The 22,065-nt window shown below is 50.1% G+C and overlaps 1 protein-coding gene across 1 annotated transcript in view; it reads left to right on the forward strand.

Annotated features, from left to right (window-relative positions):
* Window positions 1-240: 240 nt before the first annotated feature.
* The window catches only part of JAG1 (jagged canonical Notch ligand 1), a 36,536-nt gene continuing 14,711 nt past the window's right edge, over window positions 241-22,065 (forward strand). Inside the window, exons 1-6 of the mRNA XM_058684877.1 lie at window positions 241-829; window positions 1,256-1,561; window positions 10,219-10,270; window positions 15,914-16,168; window positions 17,875-17,935; window positions 21,778-21,908. Of these exons, the coding sequence (XP_058540860.1) occupies window positions 749-829; window positions 1,256-1,561; window positions 10,219-10,270; window positions 15,914-16,168; window positions 17,875-17,935; window positions 21,778-21,908 (886 nt within the window). The 5' untranslated portion in view covers window positions 241-748. The remainder of the gene's footprint in view (window positions 830-1,255; window positions 1,562-10,218; window positions 10,271-15,913; window positions 16,169-17,874; window positions 17,936-21,777; window positions 21,909-22,065) is intronic.

The raw sequence follows: 22,065 nt of genomic DNA on the forward strand, positions 1-22,065 counted from the left end.
GCACCCTGCCCCCCTTCCCGCCTGGTCCAAAGATCCTGAGGACGAGGGTGTGCGCCTGGCCCTGCGACGTCTAGGTCTTATCACGCGTCGCTAAGCCCCCCAGTTCCTTCCAAGTTCCTCCCAGTACTCCCCCTCCCCATCAACCGGAGGGAAGGGGCGTGTCTTTTGCACGACACGCCCCCTCATGAATATTAATAAGCGCGCATGCGCCAGCCCCGCGCGCTGGGTAGAGGTGGCCAGCCCGGGCCGCTGCTCTCAGACGGGCTCTCCGAGTCCCTCCGAGAGCCGGGCGGGCACGCGTCATTGTGTTACCTGCGGCCGGCCCGAGAGCTGGGCTCGTTTTTTTTTTTTTTTTTTTTTTTTTCTCCCCTCCCTCTCTCCTTTCTAAGCAGCTGATCTGAAAGGGAATAAAAGGCTGCGCATAATCATAATAATAAAAGAAGGGGAGCGCGAGAGAAGGAAAGAAAGCCGGGAGGTGGAAGAGGAGGGGGAGCGCCTCAAAGAAGCGATCAGAATAATAAAAGGAGGCCGGGCCCTTTGCCTTCTGGAACGCGCCGCTCTTGAAAGAGCTTTTGAAAAGTGGTGTTGTTTTCCAGTCGTGCATGCTCCAATCGGCGGAGTATATTAGAGCCGGGACGCGGCGGCCGCAGGGGCAGCGGCGACGGCAGCACCGGCGGCAGCACCGGTCGGAGCACCAGCGCGAGCAGCAGCGGCGGCGTCCCGAGTGCCCGCGGCGCGCGGCGCAGCGATGCGGTCCCCACGGACGCGCGGCCGGCCCGGGCGCCCCCTGAGCCTCCTGCTCGCCCTGCTCTGCGCCCTGAGAGCCAAGGTAGGAGCCCGCCGGGCCTCCCTCCCGGCCCGCCCTCTCCTTTTCCTCGCAGCGCCCCGGACGCCTGCGGTTGGGCGCCTGGAACGGGCTCGGGAGCCCTCGGGCGTTCGGCTTCCCCGCCCGGTCCCTGCGCCTGAGAGGCTGCACCGGGGCTGGGGGAGCCTCCGGCCTCCTAAATGTATCCTCCCGGCGGGGCAGGGGGCTGCGTTCTCACCGCTCTTCTCCCCGGGGGCAGTCGTCGGATTTCTCCTGCACTCGTGCATTTTTTGTACGGGAATCACGTCTAGTCCTTGCACTCAGTTTTGCAAAATTATTTTCACTTGGCGCTGAGGGCTCGTCGGGGCGGGCGGGGAGGGAGTCGCTACTTCCACCCTCGAAGAAAACAACTTTCCCCTGCGCTGACCTCCCTCCCTCCCTCGCCGGCAGGTGTGCGGGGCCTCCGGCCAGTTCGAATTGGAGATCCTGTCCATGCAGAACGTGAACGGGGAGCTGCAGAACGGGAACTGCTGCGGCGGCGTCCGGAACCCGGGGGACCGCAAGTGCTCCCACGACGAGTGTGACACGTATTTCAAAGTGTGCCTCAAGGAGTACCAGTCCCGCGTCACGGCCGGGGGGCCCTGCAGCTTCGGCTCGGGCTCCACTCCTGTCATCGGGGGCAACACCTTCAATCTCAAGGCCAGTCGTGGCAACGAACGCAACCGCATCGTGCTGCCTTTCAGTTTCGCGTGGCCGGTGAGTGGGCTACGCGGTGAGGGAGGCCCGCCGAGGTCCGTACCCACGCGCCTCTCTCTTGCGAGAGGGATTTAAAGGACCTTGGCTTGAAACTCCGAGCTAACTGGAAAAGTCTGGTGGGGTGGGGTGTTGGGCAGCCGAGACTATATAGTTACTTATCAGCAGGCCCTATCTTCGTGGCTTTTTTGCTAAGCGCCCAAAAGTGGGGAGCCCACAGAGGTTTGTGGGGCAAAGCTCCCAGGAAGTCTGGTTTAAACTTGCAACTAACACGAAGGCCCTAGAGTGACCCCGCCCCGAGCTAAGAGTTCATTATAGATGATCTTTGCTTAACCAATTAAACCTGATGCGCCATGGAAGGCGACGCGGCGCAGTTCTGGCCTTCGAACGCCGTCCAAATCGGCACCCTCCCCTTTCTCGTGAGCGGCTGGGAGGGCGGGCGTGTCCTTCCTGGAGGGTGTGGGGGAGCCCGTTTCCCGCTGCTCCCCGGGAGATTTGGGGCGTGCGGGGACGCGCTCTGGGCTGAATGTAAGGGGTCGGGGTCTGCTGCCGCAGAGAAGGGTGGGGGGTTGGGGGTTGGGGGGTGTCTCCAAGCCGCGGCTGGAGCTGTGAACCCGAGAGCCTCCGCCCCCTGCCGGCCCCTTCCTGCCCTCGCCCCCGCGCGGTGTAGCCGTTGTGGCCTCACTTCCAGCGGTTCCCGGGCTCTGGAACCAGCTGTGTTTGCAAACTTCCCGGGGAAGGGCGGGGGTACTCCCTCGTCCGGCGGGCGCCCGGCCCCCGCTAGCCTCCGGGGGCGTGTCAAGGCCTGGAAGTGGGGGGGCCTGTTAGAGGCAGCCGCTGAGAGTGCGAGTGCGTGGACCCCCGCCCCGGTGCAGCTAGGCCAGCCAGCCGACTCTGCAACGAGGCCCTTGCAACATCCCAAATTGGGTACAAGGAAGATGAGTGTGATTGCAGAAGGGGAGGAAAGGGGAAAATGCTCGTGCCCTCTGCTCAGCTCCTGCTGTCCGGGAGGTGTGGCTCATCGCCCGGACTGGGGCTTGGCCTAGTCTGTGAGGGTGGGTGGCGAGGTGGAGGGGGGGGGTGGGGTCGGAGGGGAGGGGTGCTCAATGCCCAGGGGAATACTCTCCACCACGTGCTGTCTTGGGGAGCACTCTGCTGCCTCCTACCCGCAGGCTGGGGCTGTGATTCGCATCCCTGGGAGGGGATGGAAAGGGAGGGTAGTTTGGTGAATGCGTGCCGGCGTGTGGGTGTATCTTGGGGTGGCTCTCAAGGCCCACATTTCCTGGAGCTGGCGTTATAAAGTGCCCTCTGCCATGGGTGAGATAAGACAGTTATCAGAAACATGCCATTAAAAGGGGCTTATAAAAACCTGTGGTATGTGGAGTTCTCTGAGAATGGAGGGCCTCGTCTGTTGCCGGATTTCAATTTTACAAAGAGTGTTTATCTTGTTTGTTAATCCCCTACTAGGGAGAACTTTAAAGAGGCTGGCCATTTTCTAATCTGACTGGGCCCAAGTTAACTGTGAATACTGACCGCCCTTGAACTTGTGTTTGGAGTTTAGGGGGAAGGGGCCTGCAGGTGGTTCCACCCTCCTGAGGATCAGTCCGGAGCCCCTTGCGTTTCACAAGACCATAAAAGGAATCTTATTAGTGATGTGGAAAAGCTGCAGGCCTGGCTGAGGCTCACTTTGGAGAGTAGGGTCAGAGGACCGCTTGGATGAGAACAAGGAGCCTTGCTCCCCCACGCCTGGCTTTGGAAAGTGACCTAGGTGTGTGTCTGTCCCCATTTGACACTTGGCAGAGTCCTAGATGGGGAATGAGCAGGAAGCCATGTGTGGGGCAGGGAGACGATTGATTTGCTGGTGCTCTTCTGTGGTTTCAGGGCCCATGGGTCACCAACCATGAAATAGACTCTCGGCTTTTCTAGAATGGGGAGAATGCTGGGACTACACTGAGTGTGGTTCTTTTGAAGTTGGGCCAAGTGCATGTATCACTCATAAATGAGTCTCCACCCTGCCCCCCTAAAAGGCCTGCTGTGAAACTTAAGCTTTACTTCCCAAGAGAAAGTGGAGTTTAGGTGTATTGTTTTAGTTTATTTTCCCGAGTGTGGTTGGAGAAACACCACAGTCTGCAACTTTCAAGAATGATTCCAGGGTGAGTGTTAAGTGAAGTGAAAGCACTTAGGTATTGACGTAGTTAGTGCAGCTTCGTTCAGTTTGGCAATTAAATATTAATAAGCATGTCTATCTAGAACTGACTTTCTTGAATAGGTAAAAACTGAACTTGGTACAAAATTCAATATGGAAAGACAATATGGTCTTTAAAAAAAAAAAAAAAAAAAACGCCTTGGACTTCCAGCCACTTGAGCCCCTGACCCTACAATTAGTTACTGTCCACATGGGCCCTCCCAAATGTGTGGACAGTGGGAGAATCCTGGTTCGTGGTGCACAGTAGGTCAGTTTGGAAGGTGGTATAATTCATGTCTTTTGTTTGGGATTATGACCCCAATCAAATAACTGTTCGTGCTCTAGAGAGAAAGAAGAGGAAATAATTCGGCCACATTTGAAATCTAGTCCACATTCCAGTGTCCATGTGGGAGGCTCTGTAGAGGTGGGCCTGCCCATCGGATAGTATCTGATTATGTTCCATTTGAATGTCTGCTGCCCCAGCTCCAGGCCTGTGGTTCTCATCTGTGGCTTCTAGTCCCCGTTCCAGTGCTGCTCACAGGGTCTTGACTTGAAGCAACTGGCCTGATTTATGACCCTCCAATCAGGGGGACCTAGTGATAAGAACAGACATTATGGAAGGTAGTTGGGCTCAACGGGAAGTGATTTGGGAATAACCATTTATAAAACAATGAAATGGTTAGGTCGTGCCTCCCCAAATTAGTGCTGAATCCCAGTGGTACCTGCTTAATAAGAATACATTAATGAAGTTACTACTAACCAGCCCCAAAAGGTTTTTAGGAACTCCAGAACCCCAGTTCGCTGTATTGATCCATTGCAGACCCTGCAGTGAACTGAATCTAGAGAAACTTTGGGGGAAGTGGTTGAGATGTCTGTTCCTTTAGCGTCCTATTTAAATGCCATTGACAGTGATAAAAGGCTTGCTGGGAGCAGCTGAATTTTTCAGGAAAATCCAATGAAGTGTGTTTCTTGCATACCAGAGTGATGCCAACTTTGGCCCCCTTTATACTTAAGGCCTGATTGAGCAACTGCCAGGGGTTTGGGTAAATCAGATGTCACAAGGTTAATCACAGAATGTAATTGACACTGTCCTTGCCTTTATGCCCTCTGTTGTGTTTCCTGGACCCTGAGCCTCTGTAGGTGTGGTGTGGACACGCAGAAGGTGGAGGGATGGGGTTCTCATTTGAACTGGCTCCTTTCTACAGCCAGTGTGTGCAACCCATGTGGCCATATCATGCATGCATGCATGCAAACAGCACATGTGAGTATAAGGGCTTGGAGCAAGGGATTTCCTTATGTGGAGAAAACCTCTTCTGCTCCCAGACACCTATGTCAAATTAAAGTGATGAAATGACAGGTCTGTATTGCAAAACCAGGCTTGGGGGAAAGTAGAGCTGCACTCACTTTGTGCTAAGTGTCTTCAGAGTGGCTGCTCTCCACATGAAATCCTTCTGCAAGGTACTTGGTTTTTAATTTTTTTTTTGTTTTCTAGGTGTAAACGTCTCTGTGTTTTCTTCCTCCTTGTTGTGTTGTTTCTTAGCAACTTATTCAAACCTCCAGTACTTATAGGAGTTTGCAGCCCACCAACTCCACACCCATAATTCTACAGGGACTCTAAACATTTGTAGAGAACAGTGAAGCTTTTGGCATCAAGGCTGTTGGGGAGCTGGATGCATAAGGAGGAGTGGCAGCAGCCACTTTCAGGCATGTCCTCTCCCTGGAATCAGTGCTCTGAATACTGCGTAAAATCTTTATAGCGAAGAGTGGTAAGGGACCCTTTGGATAGAAGGCACGTGGAAGGTTTAGCCTGGTGGACAAAATGTTGCTCATGAAAAAAATGAAGCCAAGGCAACAAAGATCATGTTCCTGATCTGAAAACAAGAATGTAAACAGAGGCCTTGACTGGGTTCATAGCAGCCACCAGCCCATTGTAAAGGCCAGAACTTGGTTCCAATGTCAGACTTTTCAAGATTAGTTACAATGTAAGAATGCATAATATCTGGATGTGCATACAATGAGCATGATAATCCATAAAAGCAAATGTTCCTGAGCATTCCCCCCTCCTTGGTAAACTTCTATAAGCATGTTCCTTCCCCTACCTATTAACCCCCTAGGTTAGGTTCTGAGCTGAGAGAAGTGACACTTGGTTCCAGCTTTTAAATATACTTTAAAAAAAAAAAAAAAAAAAAAAAAACTAGAACAGAATAAGTTGAACCAATTTTTCAACTTGAGGAAGATGTGTTAGGATGTGATGATTCTCATGTTTTCTAGGGTGGTAGCAGAGGCGGGGATAGGGTTTTGCATTCAGAAATGTTCCACCTTTCTCTTGGCTCGTGATGCCGAGTGGCTGTGTTGTGATTTCCTTGCTGGTTTCTGATCATTGCATGGACCGCCCTGCCCCTGTGTCCCTTGTTTTTACGGGGCCGGCGACATTTGTCACTGGTGTGGTGCATGTGCAGGGAAGAAATTGTGCAGCATGGCTCCCAGTGGTTAAAAGTGGTACAATAAATAGTCCAACACTCAGAGTCCTCTACCAGCTCAGCCCAGTTTTTGTGCACTTTTGGTAAATAAGTAGAAAGGCTTCTTGTTCAGGCTTGCTCTGTGTGAACCGGACGGTTGTGCTTGGCTGGTTTCTCGGTATTCTATCTATTAACCTCGCCACCCTTTTGTAACTGGTGCATTTAATTATCAGTGGGATGCTTTTCAAACAGGTAAGGGTAATGATGGGAAAGGGGGTGGGGGCATCTCATTGAGCCTCTCCAATCTGGATATGAGCTTTGGGGCCCACTCGGTGAGTCTTTGAGGTGGGCTTTCATGAGAAAATCGCCCTTTGTAACCAGATCGGACTCTATTGAAATGTCAAGCCCTGCACACTGAATTGCTGTCTATGGCTGAAGTTGTCTTGGCTTGGATGCCGTGGGGAAGTTGTCCTTTCTTCAGGCCCTCCCCTCACCACCGCCCTGTGACACGTGAATTTTTCGTACGAGTGTGCGTGTGCCCACACATGCGATCTCTGAAGCCTTTATTTGGTATGTTTGTGACTGGAATATTTTATACTGTGGCCACCCAGACGCAGGCAGGACAATAGTGTGGCCGAATTGACTGAAATGAGGATTACAGAGAATAATGCGGCCTCTCCAAAAATACTGCTAATACAGGGCCTGCGACAGGAAGCGACAGTTGAGTCAGCAGAGTACAGGGCCCCAGACAAACCCGGGGGCCGACTGACTCGCACAATGGCCCCCTGGGCACATCGGGCATTCCCAGGGTGTGCGCTCCTCGGCCGCCTGTCGCGGTGGCCTGGGGTTTTGGACGCCGCACGCGTGCCGTTTGGATGGCGGTTTGTTTGTGTCCGTCAGCTTGGCAGGAATGGAAGCAGCCTCTTCTCAGGGCTTGGTTTGGCTGCCGCTGTTGCCAGGAAAAGGAAGCTCCCAGCTGCCAACACAATTACCTTTGTTTCTTACATCCCCCTTCTTAATGTGGCAATTAAGTGCTTACCACTCTGCCCGGTGCCAAGGTAACCACCGAGGAGTCAGATGGGCGCAGAACACAGCCCTCCCGCAGCCACGGTGCCCGGGGCGGGAAGAGGCCCTTGGGATCCTGGGATGCCTTGGGATTTCGAAGTTGGGGCCCTCCTTTAGGTAAAAGGCTGCGGAAGTCCTTCTGAAAGCTGGCTGTCCCTCTTTCCTGCTGCACGAGAATAAGAACCAGCCGCTGTTGCCAGCATCCCCTGGGCCTGGAGGTGGGAAGGGGCACAGGCCCAGGCTGAAGTTGTGTTAGCTGCCCATCCCTCCTGCTTTGCCCCCAGGCTGTTGTTCTGGGGAGATTGAAGAGAAGAGATGAAAGCAAGGGGATTCTTCTAGTCTTACTTTTGTAGTTTGAAACCAAGAAAAATCCCGGTATTTGCTATTTGTGATTCTCGTGGGTGGTATTTTCACAGGAGCTTGAGTCAGAACACTTGCCCATCATCTGGCCTGGCACCCCCTCCCCAAGCCATTGGTGGGGGATGCCCAGTGAGTTGGCCTCCGCTGTCAGGGGAGGGGGTCAGATTTGCAGTGACAAATTGGGCGTGACAAGATCATAGCAGATTGCATCTGATTTTTGGCCTGGTACTGGCCTCCTAGGATGGTATAAAGTGTGTGCGTGGTCTGGATCTTGGAGTCTGGAACTATATTCTGGGATGTACAGAGGTCAAGCGTGGGCCTGGGAAAAATTAAAGTTCCTAGCAAGTAATAATCATTACCAAATTATCTTGATTGTTGATCTATAGTGTGGGGATGGAGTGGGAGGTAAGAGGGCCTCCTAATAGGGGCCTTGGAGGGAATCCTTTCTTCTGAAGGCTGGGTGGGAGGAATCCTCCTGCTCCAGGAGGTGAGGCCCAGAACCATAAGTCCTTCTCCGAAACCAGAAAGAGAGATGGCCCAGGGCTTTTTCTTTCTTTTTTGGCAAGGCCTTGTTGCCAGTGCTGCAGCCCCCAGCCCAAACCCCATGTCCACCACCAAGAAGGCAGTTCACGGAAGATCAGGACACTCCCTGTCCAGAACTCTGTGCCACCCAACCCTCAGGGTTGCGTAGTGTTGGTCAGCAACTCCTGAGGTCTCATCAGTTCTGGTGAGGATGAGCCAGGTACACAGCTTGGTCTTCCAGGTTCTTGTGCAAGTTTGAAGGATGCTGCCTTCTTTGAGCATTCATTAAGCAGGGTTAAGACTGTCATGCCAGCTCAGTCCCGGCACGCCTTCTCCTTTCTGTGGGGTTTGTGGATGTTAGGTGTTTAGTGCTTGTGCAAGTCTGTCAGAAATCTGGATATCAATGCATTTAATCAGGATTAATTACAACAATACGTGGAAGTGTAGAACGTGGGTCTCAACATGGCCAGCAAACGAAGGGCTTAACTATACAGAATACACATCTGGCCTCATTTGGATTTGGCTCTCACCTCCAGTCAGTAGAGAAATGTAATTTCTTGCTGCTCTCAGGGAAGAGTCCTGTAATTTGTAGGAAGTCTCAGGAAACTTAGAGGCTGTAAATAAGATGTAACTTTGACTAATAAAATATTAACGATGACAACAATGAATTTGGACCCGTGGCCACCAAACAGGAGAGGGCTGGGTATGTGCCCCGGCTTGCCTGGTTTTGCTTGCTTTTCAGAGCATTTTCCCACAGTTATCAGTGAACGAAATGGAATCCGGCTCTGCTTTGAGTATGAAACATATTTCGGCTGAATTCCAAAGCAGGGTCTATCACAAGATATTTTTATATTCAGAGACGGCATGCTGTGTCTCTGAGCAGTAAGCTTGTCTAGAGTTATGAATGAAGCTCTTTTTTTTTTTTTTTTCCCTCTCGTGTTCCATTTTTGCCTTCACCTTGTGGGTGCCTTCTCATGGTGGCTGTGTGTCTGGTGGCACGGGATTATTTGAGAAATGGTGCACTATTTCCGATGCATTGGTATCTGACAGTGACAGCTCAGGGACACGGAGGAAGGGCTCATGTGCTCCCCCCAACCCCCATCTATTTCTCCAGCTTCAAGATAGCAGGTTTATTTAAACCCTGCTGTTTTGTGAGACTGACCTCATTCTAAATTACAAATGAAGATTTGAGTAAAAGCGGGAATTTGCTAATGGCTTAGATTGGGGGGGGGAGGTAGAATTCTGAGATAAACCTGGAAGATAAAAGGTGCCTTCAGTATAATAGCTGGCATCCTGCCAGCGTCCAGGGAATTTGTTTAGTTAGTGGACTCTGATTATTCCTGGAATGTTAGATCTTATTGACAGATAAGTCCGTCAATAGCTATAACCCATGGGTGTGTGATTATTTCTCCCTTTTGTACTCTGGTCCCCAGAGTCTGCCCCCTAAACACCCCAAGTTAGGTCACCGCCTTTGTCTTAGTCTCTTTGCACCTACCCCCTCCTGCTTCCTAGAGTCACCTGATACTTGTGGGAGCCGAGATGGTCTCACACAGACAGGGCTTTCAAAGGGGTTCTGAAAAGGAAAAGGGGGCCTCCCTAGGGACTGCCCCACCAGGGCCCAAAGTGTAACCTTAGCAATAGCCAGCCCTCCTCACTGGATGAGGGGGCCTCCCCCCCCCCCCCCCCCCCGCCGGTAGTACAAATACCTGGTTAGGTTAGCTTAGAATAAATTCTTTGTGTGTTTTTCTCATGCACTGGAGTTAGGGTCTGGAAAGCTTTGGAAAACCGTATAGCATTCACATATAGGGAGGTGGTATTTCCTCATGATGACTTTGGGCTGCTTGCGTACAATGGCCCTGACTGACCACGGTGGGCCCCCACCAGGTGAAAGCATCAACTTGAGGGTGGGTGCCAGGGAGGGGAGTTGGGTGACCTCCATTCCACAGCAGAGTTGTCACTTTGGCTTTGTGGTTCTGTTTGGCAGAGTGTGTGGGGAGGCCAAGCAAGGTAGACATTTGGGCCCTGACCTCTATTTCTGAATACTAAGCTGTTGTTTATCTGTGTTGCAGAGGTCCTACACTTTGCTCGTGGAGGCGTGGGATTCCAGCAATGACACTCTCCGTAAGTATCACAGCAAGGGGCTTTTCTCTGGGTGCGTCTTTGTGGAAGCACAGTGCTTGGAGTACAGCAGGGTCAGAGCTGAATCTGTCTCCTGAATGCTTCAGAGGACTTGTACCACTCCCTGCCGTCTGCCCCCTGTGTCCCTACCCCAGGGCCCATACTCCAGGGCAAACTGCTCCATGGAGTCTTTTCCATAACCTTCCCAGAACGTTCGCTTGGAACATTAAGTGGCCAGGACAGATTCCCTGTTAACTCAGTCCCTGACTAAGGGACCTAGATTATCGTTGGGATAGAGATCTTAATGGTTTTACAACGTTAAAACCTTGTAGACTGCTAAAGGATCAAAGTGGTGACTTTTTAAAAGTCCATTTAAACTTTAAGTGAGTGTTTAATCTCTCATCGGAAAGATAAAGCCTGCGGAGGTGGCGCTGGGCTCTAAATCTAAAGGCCGACCTTGAATTTCACTTGGTGGGCAGGTGAGCTTCTAGGCAGTCAGGGTTTCTTTCCCACACTGTGCACCACAGACCTTTCACTGAAGTGGAGTCCCAGAGCCTCACAGGTACCACACCTGCCTGGCCCCTTCTGAAAGATGACTGTTTCAGTGCAGGCTGCTTTTTCAGAGCTTCGAGGGGTGGCTTTTGGTGGGGAAGCCACTGAGGCTGTGTCTGGAACTGGCAGCAGCCTGGCTTATAAAGTGTAGTCTTTGCTCCTTACATGTAACTTAAAAGTGTTTTCTCTCACCCGCAGTAAACTGTGCATTCCGTTTTTGCTGGGAGGATCGTCCTGGGGAAATGTGATTCACGTTGAAATCCATTAGTCTGTGGGGGAGGAAGGGTTGATCCAACATTTTGTCTTTGCCCTCCATTCTCTGAATGTCTCATCCCTTTTGCTTCTCTAACTCACTGACCCTTTGTGTTTTTGTTTTTTTTTTTTGTTTTGTTTGTTTTATTTGGGTTTTTTTGTTTTTTGCTGCTGCTAATATTTCCCCTCATTTTCTCATCGTTTTGTTTTTTTTTTTTTTTTTTTTTTTAATTGAATCTGAGAATGGTGCATGCCCAGAGTGGGCACATTGGAGGCTTGGTACCTGCTAGGCTGCTTCAGGCTGCATATGGCTTGTTGTGCCACTGGGGGCCACGTAGCCCTTGCTGAGCCCTGGTGAGCCAGAGGCTCCAGGCCATTTGGATCCCCGTTCTTGCTTTGACATCCAAAACCCAGATCTGTGGCCTTCCTCTCCGAGGGGCACCCCTGTCCCACTGTGGTGTGGTAGGAGGGGAGGCTGGTAACCAGCCTTGGTTGTGGGTCATATGACCAGTCAGGGTCACAGACACCGTTTTGTTCTCTCCTCCCTGCCCACAACACAAACATTGAGTGTTGTGTCACTGTGACCTGGTCACAATGGTAACTAAGCATGGGAAAGACTCGGAGCTGGGGAGGGAGGGAAATAGACCAGAGAACCTCTGGTGCACATGTGGTCCTCTTTTCCCTTCCCTTTTGGATGTTAGAACAGTCTGATAAAGTGAACATCCTTGAGATCCTGGCTCATGGTAAGAGGTGGATCAGGACACTGACCCTCTAGCACCTACAGGGCCCTTCCTGGGCCTTCCGTCACCCCACAGGTCAGGTAGCTGTGCCCCTGGGAAGCAGATGCCCATCTAGAGCTGCCCATGGTTGTCTACATTTCAGGATGGCCCTGGTTTTGGATTCTGGGGCATCTCCTCGCTGGGGAGAGAGTAACTAAGTCCATGGAACAGCACAAGAAGGGCTTAGGGCAGGGATAAAGAACTTCAGACCTCTACCCTTGAAGAAAGGAATGGCCACAAAGTCATGGAATGCCCAGTACATGCAGGTGACTGGAACTCCCTTTGTGAACCCAAGAGGAGGAAATGCTTTATCCACTTGTTTATTCAGCGTCTCTTTTTATGATGCTTCCAAGGGATCTTGAATTCATGTTCAGAAACAAATTTGGCATCTTCTCTCTTCAGATGAGGTCCTGCCTAGGGCCCTTCATGGATGACTGGCACCGGCATTTCAACACGTAGAACCATGAGCCAGAAATCTGGAAGACACCCTGTGTACCTCCCTTTCTAAGGGAGCACCCATAGTATCCATATCTAATCCACCTCCAAGTTCTGAAAATCTCTCCAACAGTTCACTGGAATCCTGCCACCTCTCGCCACATCCCCTGCCACTGTCCTGGTTCAAGTCCCCATCTGCTAACACCTGAACTCCTACACTAGTGACCACATTAGTCCATCCATATCTACTCCTGTCCACCTCCCACGCTTCCTCCATTCTTCTGCCATCCTGGTCTTTTGAGAGTGTTTCGTTTTTTTTACCTGAAATATGATCAACATATAGTATCTTCTATTAGGTCCTGGTGTACATCTGGATTTGATTCGATTATCATCTTCAGAGATCCCCTTGGTGGCTTCCTGATAGTCTTGGGACAGATCTCTGTGTGGCCCAAAAGGCCTTGCACAGCCATCTTGTTTCTCTGCTAGCTCCAGCCTGCATGCCACACTGTCCTCTACCATATCCATATTCTGGTCCTATCCCACCAGTCACCTTTCTGTCCTCAAATGCACCATCACATTCTGTCCTGCCACAGGGCCTTTGCATGTGCTACTCATGTAGGCTGGAAGGTTTTGCTTATTACTCTCGTCAATCTCTGTCCCTCCCATGGGACTGTACTTCGTGAGGGCAGAGGCTAAGGTTGTGTAGCAACCCAGGTGGAGTTGGCTACTCTTCGAGGGCCAAACAAGTTGGAGATATCCTGTCTTCAGATTAGAGGCAGAGCCCTGAGGTTTAGGACCGAGAATTCCTTCTCCCATCAGCTCTGCAGAGAGAGAGCCTGGCCCAGACAAAGCCCAGGTACTGTCTGTGTGTTAGAGAGTGCTGTCTGAGCCTGGCGTTCCTGGCATCAGTCCTCCGAGGTCATTTCCATTATGTTTCAAAACTGTACTACATAAGGGTACAGATTTTTCCTTTTTCTCCTGTACAGATGGTTTCAGTGTATGGGACTGTTCCGTAGATACGTGAACACAAACCGGCATACTTAGACCAGGTTTTCCTTCTAGCTTCACCATCTTGGCTACGCTCCTGTCTAGTAGGTTTATGGGTTAGTGTGGCCCCAGGGTTATGCTCAGACTCACCTCATTACCTCCATGGCCTGCAAGGCTGGGGAGCGGTGGGGCAGGCTTTGTGCTCCACTTTCACACAGCTAAGGTCTCAGGAGGGTCTGTTAATGTCCTTCTCCAGTCCTGAAGCTGGACTCCCAAGTGAACTACTCCAGATGCACTTCTGTGCCCCAAGCTGAGAGGAAGTGGGATTCAGGTGACAGCAGCTTAGAAGAAGCAGGCAGCGGGGCGCCTGGGTGGCGCAGTCGGTTGGGCGTCCGACTTCGGCCAGGTCACGATCTCGCGGTCCGTGAGTTCGAGCCCCGCGTCAGGCTCTGGGCTGATGGCTCGGAGCCTGGAGCCTGTTTCCAATTCTGTGTCTCCCTCTCTCTCTGCCCCTCCCCCGTTCATGCTCTGTCTCTCTCTGTCCCAAAAATAAATAAAAAACGTTGGAAAAAAAAAAAAAAAAACAGGCAGCAAACCGGCTGTCTTGTAACCCAAATGCCAGAAAGCATGCCCTAGACACACCTGACTCCCTGCCTGGGGGCTGCCAGGGAAAATCTGCCACACAGGTGTGAGGGTAGGTCTACAGATCTGTTAGCCACATCGAGGATTCTGAGGATTCTGAAATGATCATTCTCCCATCTCCTAGAGATGGGAGGAAAGTATACTGAACTACTGGAAATGACCTGTCCGCCTGGGCCTTTAGGATCACCCTGGACTCCTGTCTCAGTTGTTTGTTGTCGTTACCTGCCTGAGAGATGCTGGAGGCCTTTGAGCCATGTGTTGAAGTAATTCCTTTATGCAGAACTCATAATCACGTGGTAATAGCTTGCTACATTTTCAAATTAAACCAGCAGAGCAAACATACAGTTAATGGAAGGACATTTTTGTCATTCTTTGGCCTGTGTTTATTTGCAAAACTTAATGTTAGTAAAGTGTTATCTGCGAGTGGTTCTGTGTGTGCTGGGGTGTAAGTCTGCAGGTGTGTGGGCTTGTTCAAGGCTTGTCCTGCCCACATGGCAGTTAAACCCAGAAGGTTGACCCTGGGGTGAAGCTGGGAGTCATGTGGATGAAGCCTCCCCCCCCCCCCCCCCCCCCCCCCCCCGCCCCAGGAGCGCCTCCTTTCTTGGTCACCTGTTGGGTTTGTATAACCTTGTAAATGAGCACAGGCCCTGAGCCTAGAAAAACAGGGGTGTGGGTGGGTAAAAATCACAGACATTGCTAGTAGGTCCTAATACTGTCTCTCCAAGGTGGCCTTGAATTTGACAAGGCGGTGAAGGGTTGGTGTTGGCAGGTTTAAGAAAACAAACAAGACCAGGCTGGGGTGCTTAGCGCCTTGTTTCCTTTTCACAGCCCTCCCCTGGACTCCTGGCACCCAGTGTTTGGATTTATTTTCGTACCTGTCTCTTTTCTGAGACTAGATTATAAGTGACCTCAGGGCAGGGACCACTTCTTATTTCTCTTGAGAGCTGCTTGAGCTCTGGGCGTGTTTATTTTCAATGGGCACCTTTTAAAGAGCATGACTCGGCTCAGAAAAACCCTCAGTCTACCTGTCGCTAAACTAGGGCGCGTTACTTTCCCGTGTGCCTTCTGGGCAAAGGTGAAAGGTGAAACGCATCAAGTTTGAGGTACAAGTGCAAGGCAAATTTATCACTTCTTAGGAACGTAACTCTACCCCTCGGCTCCAATGAAGAGTTTGAAGTAGGCAAAGTCTTTCTAAAGCAAGACACGAAACTCTAAAACCAGAAGAGAAAGATGGCTAACCTTTACCTGGGATAAGGTGCTTTCTAGAATACGTAAAGAGCTTTTGCAAATTGGTATGACCAATAACACAATAGAAAACTTGGCAGAGGAGAGAAACAGGTTACAGTTCACAGGAACAGATACAAATGGCTTTGTAACCACGTGAAGGGGTGCTCACCATCACTTAATTAAATGCTAATTAAAATAAGAGCTACTTCTCTCCTTATCAGGCAAAGATCAGAAAGTTTGATAGTATATTATGTTGGCATTGCTGTTGGGAAACCCAGTTTCCTGTGCAGGGAGAAGGACAGGTTGACGGCATCACTCATGGCTGTTTGGGGTTGTCTGCGGATGGGAGTGATGGGTTGTGCTGTCTTCTGACTCAGCACTCCGTTTCTAGGGTGTCTCTTACTACTAGAACCAGGCACATGGACAGACAGTTTCAAGGATGTTCTTTGTGGCTTTGCTTAATTGTAAAAGGCCAAAATAACCTAAATGCACATATGTGAGGAACTAGGGAAAATGTATTTCATTTTATTCCCAGATTGTGAACTACTATGCACCCATTAAAAAGGGTAAGTAAATGTGTAGGCTTCTGGGGAGGGGGATACACTTTTCATTTTTCTGTCCTTTTGTACTGTTTGAATTTTATACCACGTGGGTTTTAGTTATTAAAAGTAGGCAAAATGGTCAGGGAAGAAGGCTCTGATGTGAATGTTAATGCGATCAGTGCTTTTTTTTATTGTTGGTGTGTGTTTGTTTTTTTCCCCCCTGCCTCTAGAGCCTGACAGCATTATTGAAAAGGCTTCTCACTCGGGCATGATAAACCCCAGCAGGCAGTGGCAGACGCTTAAGCAGAACACAGGGATTGCCCACTTCGAGTATCAGATCCGCGTCACCTGTGATGACTATTACTATGGCTTTGGCTGCAATAAGTTCTGCCGACCCAGAGATGACTTCTTTGGACACTATGCCTGCGACCAGAATGGCAACAAAACTTGCATGGAGGGCTGGATGGGCCCTGAATGTAACAAAGGTGTGTGGGCCTGTGCTGGGTGGGTTAATAGGCTGGGAGTGGCTGTCGCTGTTGGTGTCCAGTTCTCTCCACGCTGGGTCAAGTGGCTGTCTCAGGTAGTGTGGGGTAGGGGGGATATTTGGTCTGTTTTCTAGGCCTGAGGCATAAAGATGCTGAGCACAGAATGCTGTTGGTGCCCTCATCCCCGCCCCCCACTGCTGAATGTTGGCTGCTAACAGCTCACAGCTGTTTCTTCTCTGGAGCATTGTCCTTGGCCAAACAGCCACTCCCTGCCCCTTCCCTACTGCTCACAGTCTGTGAATGACTGGATTGGGGGTACAAAGGCCAGCCCTGCTGGCACTGTGTGCTTCCGTTCACACTCCAGAACTTCCCCTGGGATCAGGTTGAAGCCAGACTCCAGCTGAGACCCCTGCTCAGCTCCTTCTCTTGCCTCCATCTGCTGCCTTCAGTTCCCTTCTCCTGTACCCAAATCCCTTTCTCAGGCTCTGCTTCTAAGGGAACCTGACCTAAAACAGATGCTACATGGGACAGGGCTAGCTCAGTGCCTGAACCTATGATCCTGTAGGAAATGACAGCCCCTGAGCTCAGGGTGGCCTTACAGCAAGCTTTCACTGTGCATCTGTGGGGGCCGTGGCATTGAGGGGTGGGGGTGAGTGGTGAACCTGAGCTTTCCTACTTGTGTAGAGTTGGGCCCATCCACAGTAGTGCAGGCTTTTAGATGTGCTGTCTGCTGTCCCAGCCCTTCTGCCCAGATTCAGTGAGTTAGTACACAGACACAGACGTTCACAGAATTATCTGTGGTCTTTACCTTTACAAAGCTTCTAATTCACTGCAAATGGGTAAGTCTGACCAGACTAGGCCCTCACAAACTTCAATGTCCTCTGCTAATTTCACATAATTTGGTAAATTCTTTCAAGATATACCCAAAAAGGGAGTTTTTGAATTGTGACTAAGGAGTGGGACGAAGAGGAATCTTCAGGTCTCCTGGACTTTTCTTAAATAACTAGAATTTTTAAAGGATGGCATTTCTGGGATCGAGATCAATGAATTGATAAACATATAGTAGTTGGTGTTTTAAAAATCAGTAACAATTACTTAAAAACCATGTATAGTATTTCTTACCATCTGTTCAAATTTTTTTCTTTTAATCAAGGAAGCAGAATTGCTTTGTGAGGCTACTTCACAGAAGTGCCACCAGAGCTGGCCCCCAGATTAGCCTGCCAAATGAAGCCAGCCTGCTTGGCTTTGTTAGTCCCCTGGGATTTTTGAGACATCAGGCATTCTAGGGGATGGTGATGTAGGGGTTAAGAAGGCTGGAGCTCATCTGAATGTGCTGGGATGGGACTGAGTGGTTGAGATGAGGAAGGATCACAGCTCCTGTTCTCTTGGAGAGGGTGGGAACTGACAGGGAGCAGGGTAGCTATTGTTTAGACAGACTGGATGAAGATCCCCCTCCCCCATCAACTTGCCTGCATTTTGTTTCTGAGTAGGATCATGTTTTGAAGATCTGGTAGCACGGCCTTGAAGTTTAAAGCTGGATTTGCTATTTGGGCACCTCCCATCTTCCTCTCCTTACAATGGACTTGACATGAGATCTCTTAAAATCGTGGATTTTGTAGGCTTAATGCACTAGGCCATTCTCATGATGGTGGTGGTGCACGAAACCATGTGCTTGACACATCCTTCTGTGTTGTGTTTTTTTACAGCTATTTGCCGACAGGGCTGTAGCCCCAAGCATGGGTCTTGCAAACTCCCAGGTGACTGCAGGTAAATGACTAGACTTATTATCTTTTAATTCTTTAATGCAAGAGAGGGACTGAATTTATTGTGAATACGCCTCTTTTCCTTTGGAGGGCAAGAAAGCTTTAAAAAAAAATTCAAATAGGCACATCCGAAGCTTATTAAATTATACCAGCTGTCTGGTGGAATGTGCACACTTCTCTCTTGGAAAAAAAAAAACTCTTATAGGCATAGTCAGTGACTTCATGTATTAACTGTTCTGTAAATTGATAACACGTTTTTATAATCTTCCCCTTAAAGTGCTAATGGATGAGATGGAGGGATGTGGGTTTCTTCTGAGTCTGTCTCCTCCCCCAACCTTGTTTGCCATCTCCTAGCCCTCCCCCACTTTTCCCATCAATAGGGGACAGCCGAGCATTCTTTAGAATGGGATTAGTACAATCTCCTGGCCCCTTTGCAGGCGGGAGCCGGCCGGTGCTGAGAGGTTAATGGCTGCGCTGGAATCTTGTCAGTTGAGCCTGATGAATGTAGACTTTTGCTGCTGGCCTTTGAAGTCTGTTCTTTTATGGTCCCGGACAATGCAGAAGCCAGAGACCCACCCCGACTGGTTCACGATTACAGTTTTTGGAGCCTTCTTGAAATGTACATTATGCCCATTTAGGAAAGGCTTGCTTCAGGAAATAGTGTTGGTGTCTGTGGCATTTTGACACAATCTCCCACTTTACTCTCCTTCGTCCCAAATCTTCAGGATTAGCAGATTGAGGGTGACACCAAAAGGATCCCTGGGGCCTCTCATTTTTGCCCCAGACGCCACCCTGGTTTGAGCCAAGGGAAGCATATAAAACAATCTAAACCAGTGCATCTCAAACAGATGTTACCTGGGGCTCTCGTTCTAATGCAGAGACTGATTCCATAGGTCTGGGTGGGCCCAAGTCTCTGCATTTCTAACAAGCTCCCCAGTGCTGCTGCTGTTGCTGGTGGGACCGGACTTTGGGAATCACTGCCCCCAACCTCAGTACTCAAGTCAGAATTCCCTTGAAGTGACCGGAAACCGTCAAAATTCAGATTCCTGGGTACTGCCCCCCACCCACTGAACCCCAGTCCAGGGGTTGGCCCAAGAATCTGCATTTTGAAGAGCCTACCAAGTGAGTGTATTTTGAGGACTGCCGCTCTACAGAGAATTCTCTGTGGTCTTTACCTTCATGGCTCCACCACGGCATCTGTTCCCCTCCCATGCAGGGGGGACACTGAGCTCTGAGGCTTGACACTGAAGTGAGAACCAAGGCAGCTGGAAGTCCAGTAAAACCAGGCTGACCTGAAATTGTCTCTTCTGACACTTGAGAGAAAAGTTTATTTTCTGGAAGGCTGGGTGGGTTCGCATATGAAGCCCCATGGTGGCAGCTGACGGTAGTATTTAACAGCATTGCTGTCAAAGGTTGAGCAGGAATCCACCTACCTGTGCTCTTCATAATTAAGGGTGTCCTGGAGAAAGTCAGATCAGCAGCGCTATTAGCCACTCTGGGCCTGCTCCGCGTGCAGAGCTCAGATGGATATCAGCGGAGTCCGACCATGATTTCTGCTGCTGTCATCAGAATAGGCATGCTGCTGCGCAGGGGAGGGCCCTCCCAGCCAGAACAACAGGCTTTGTTTCCAGAATTTAGCCCTTTCTCTTTCGAAGTCTCCCCTCCCACTCCCTGCCCAGACACGCACCGGTGCCCTTATTTACTTAAGGTGCGACTTTCCCACACGTCATTTGCATAGTCTCCTCAGCCCATCTTGTTCTGTCTACCTTGAAGGAAAATCAAAACAGAACCTTCTAGCCCAGGAGGTTCAGGTTGTGTCCTGCTCCAGAAATAGCTGAATGGCAAGTTACCCTGTAAGTTGTCTTTTGGATTATGTATTACAGAGGTGGTTTTTTTTGTTTGTTTGTTTTTTTATCCCCACATGAGAAACCTTTACTGGTTTTGTTGTTCCCAAGTAGACTGAGATTCCTTCTCCTGGTTGCACATGCTTGCTTTATTGCAAGCCTGCCAATAATATCAAACTTAATGATGAATCATCATATGAAGACAGTCACTTCAAATTCTCATGAGAACCTTAATCATAGATTATTTAACTGGGATAACTTTGTGGATGCCTCTTTAGGGTCAGTATTTTTATTTGTTTTCTTTTGAAGTCATCTGTGGCCTCTTGTGGTTTCTTTTTTATGCTTGGGGATCCAGCGCTCATTAATTAAGAGGTGAGGTTGGGTCCTCAGCTGCCTCTTCTTGCTTTTATTAGGCAAATGGAAGAGGTGTACTGATCCTTAATTTGGAAGGGAGTAAGAAGACAGTAAGAAATACTGCTATTTCCAAATCAGTTCCCTCTTAATATTTCAAGCTAGGAATATTCATCTTTTACTGAATGAACCCCGCCCCCCCAACTCCCACGAACTTGAGTGTCCCACTTTCTTAACGAAATTTCTGCCAGATTTTTTTCTTTACTCCTCTGAATGGTCACTTGTCATTTAGACTAATGTTCTGTTTTACATAAAGCCAAATCCTCTGTCTGATTCATTTTAAACCACGCATTCTGGTGGTTCTTTGAACTGGGGTGTGGATGGCTTGTTTGTAGAAGTTAGGAAGTGGTTAGTCAGTGTTCTCAGGGGTTAAGTTGACTCTTGGCCGTGGGTGATTAGCTATTAGCTGGATCCCTATAATTTTCCCATGACAAGGATTTGCTAGCCTGCCTCCAGCTCTCTGGAAACGGAAAGCTTTCCCTTCTTGGGGGTGCTTGTTTTCCAGAGTTACAGCTGAGTGGTTAGGGGTGGGGGAGGGTGGTGGTAGTTCTTCCCTCAGCTTTTCCCAGGTCCTGTTATAGAAATACTCTGCCCATCCCTGTACCAAGTTCACCCCACCTTCACCAGGCTTTCCAGGGGCCCCTCCTGTTTGTCACAGCTTGAGTTTTGAGAAGGCAGTTAAAGTTTCCAAGGGCTTGAAACTTGAGGGGCTGGTGGCTGAGACCCTGCCCCTCCTCCACCCCAGGTGAAGGTTTATGTTTGTGTTTTTGTTTGGGGATCAAAGGCACCATTTGGCCTCCAAAGAGTCTGATTAATGAGGCGCTTATAAAGGAAACTCGACTCTGTTCCCCAATACTAGATAAACTGGGTTGACCTTTTTTTCTTTTTGCAAAGTGAGAAATAACTATAAAATGAATTAGCCTAAGCAGCTCCGGTAGTGGGTCGTAAATTATCCATGGGATTGGTTCCAAGTGCTGTTGCCTCCCTCACCCTCCTGCAAAAGTGGGTTCCGAGATCTCAGCCGCCTCTTTGCCAGAGGAGGGTCCCCCCTCCCCCACCCCCCCTTGTGTGATTTCCTAAAGCCTCATCGGGAGGCAGCTTCCTGCTGCACTGGGGTGTCTTGTTGCATTTTTGCGCGCTGGGGTCGTGACTTGCTGTTTAGACAAAGAGCCTGGCCGCTGTGTAAAAAGCTGCCAGCAGTGCCGCGTTTAGGAAGACTTTCACATGGCTATTGTCACCCGAGAGTCCTTCCTTCGCCTCCGTAGCCAGCGGGGTCTTGATTTATTCCATGCCCCCACCCTTGCACAGCCTTGTGAGCCTGAGAAGAGAGTGGCTTTGTGAGGGCAGCCCCCGCCGGCCTCTCCCCAGACAGCCCTGCTTTTGTAGGGAGTCGCCTGGGAGGGGACCTTGGCCCAACTACTGAAAATGTTTATTTAGACAGAGCCCCCGAGTAAACCTTGAGAGTCAACTGTCCTATCCCCCGAAATGAAACAAGACAGGAAAGGCCTGGACTTCTTAGCCTTGCCTTTAAATGACGTTGCGCTCCCCAAATATTTCAAGGACTAAAGCAGAGTGTGCTGTCTGTCTCCAGGTGCCAGTATGGCTGGCAGGGCCTGTACTGTGACAAGTGCATCCCGCACCCGGGGTGCGTCCATGGCACCTGTAACGAGCCCTGGCAGTGCCTCTGTGAGACCAACTGGGGCGGCCAGCTCTGTGACAAAGGTAGGGCCCTTGGGGACTGGATCTTGGGGCAGGACGGGGGCCTTGGGCACAGGAAGACTTAAGGGGTGGGGCAGCCAGAATCGAGTTTTTTACTTTTGTTTATTTTTATTGGCAGGGACTTTTAATTCTGAATTTGAATTTGCTTTTAGTGCTGGGG

This window comes from Neofelis nebulosa, chromosome 9 (assembly GCF_028018385.1).
Source record: "Neofelis nebulosa isolate mNeoNeb1 chromosome 9, mNeoNeb1.pri, whole genome shotgun sequence".
Lineage (NCBI taxonomy): Eukaryota > Metazoa > Chordata > Mammalia > Carnivora > Felidae > Neofelis > Neofelis nebulosa.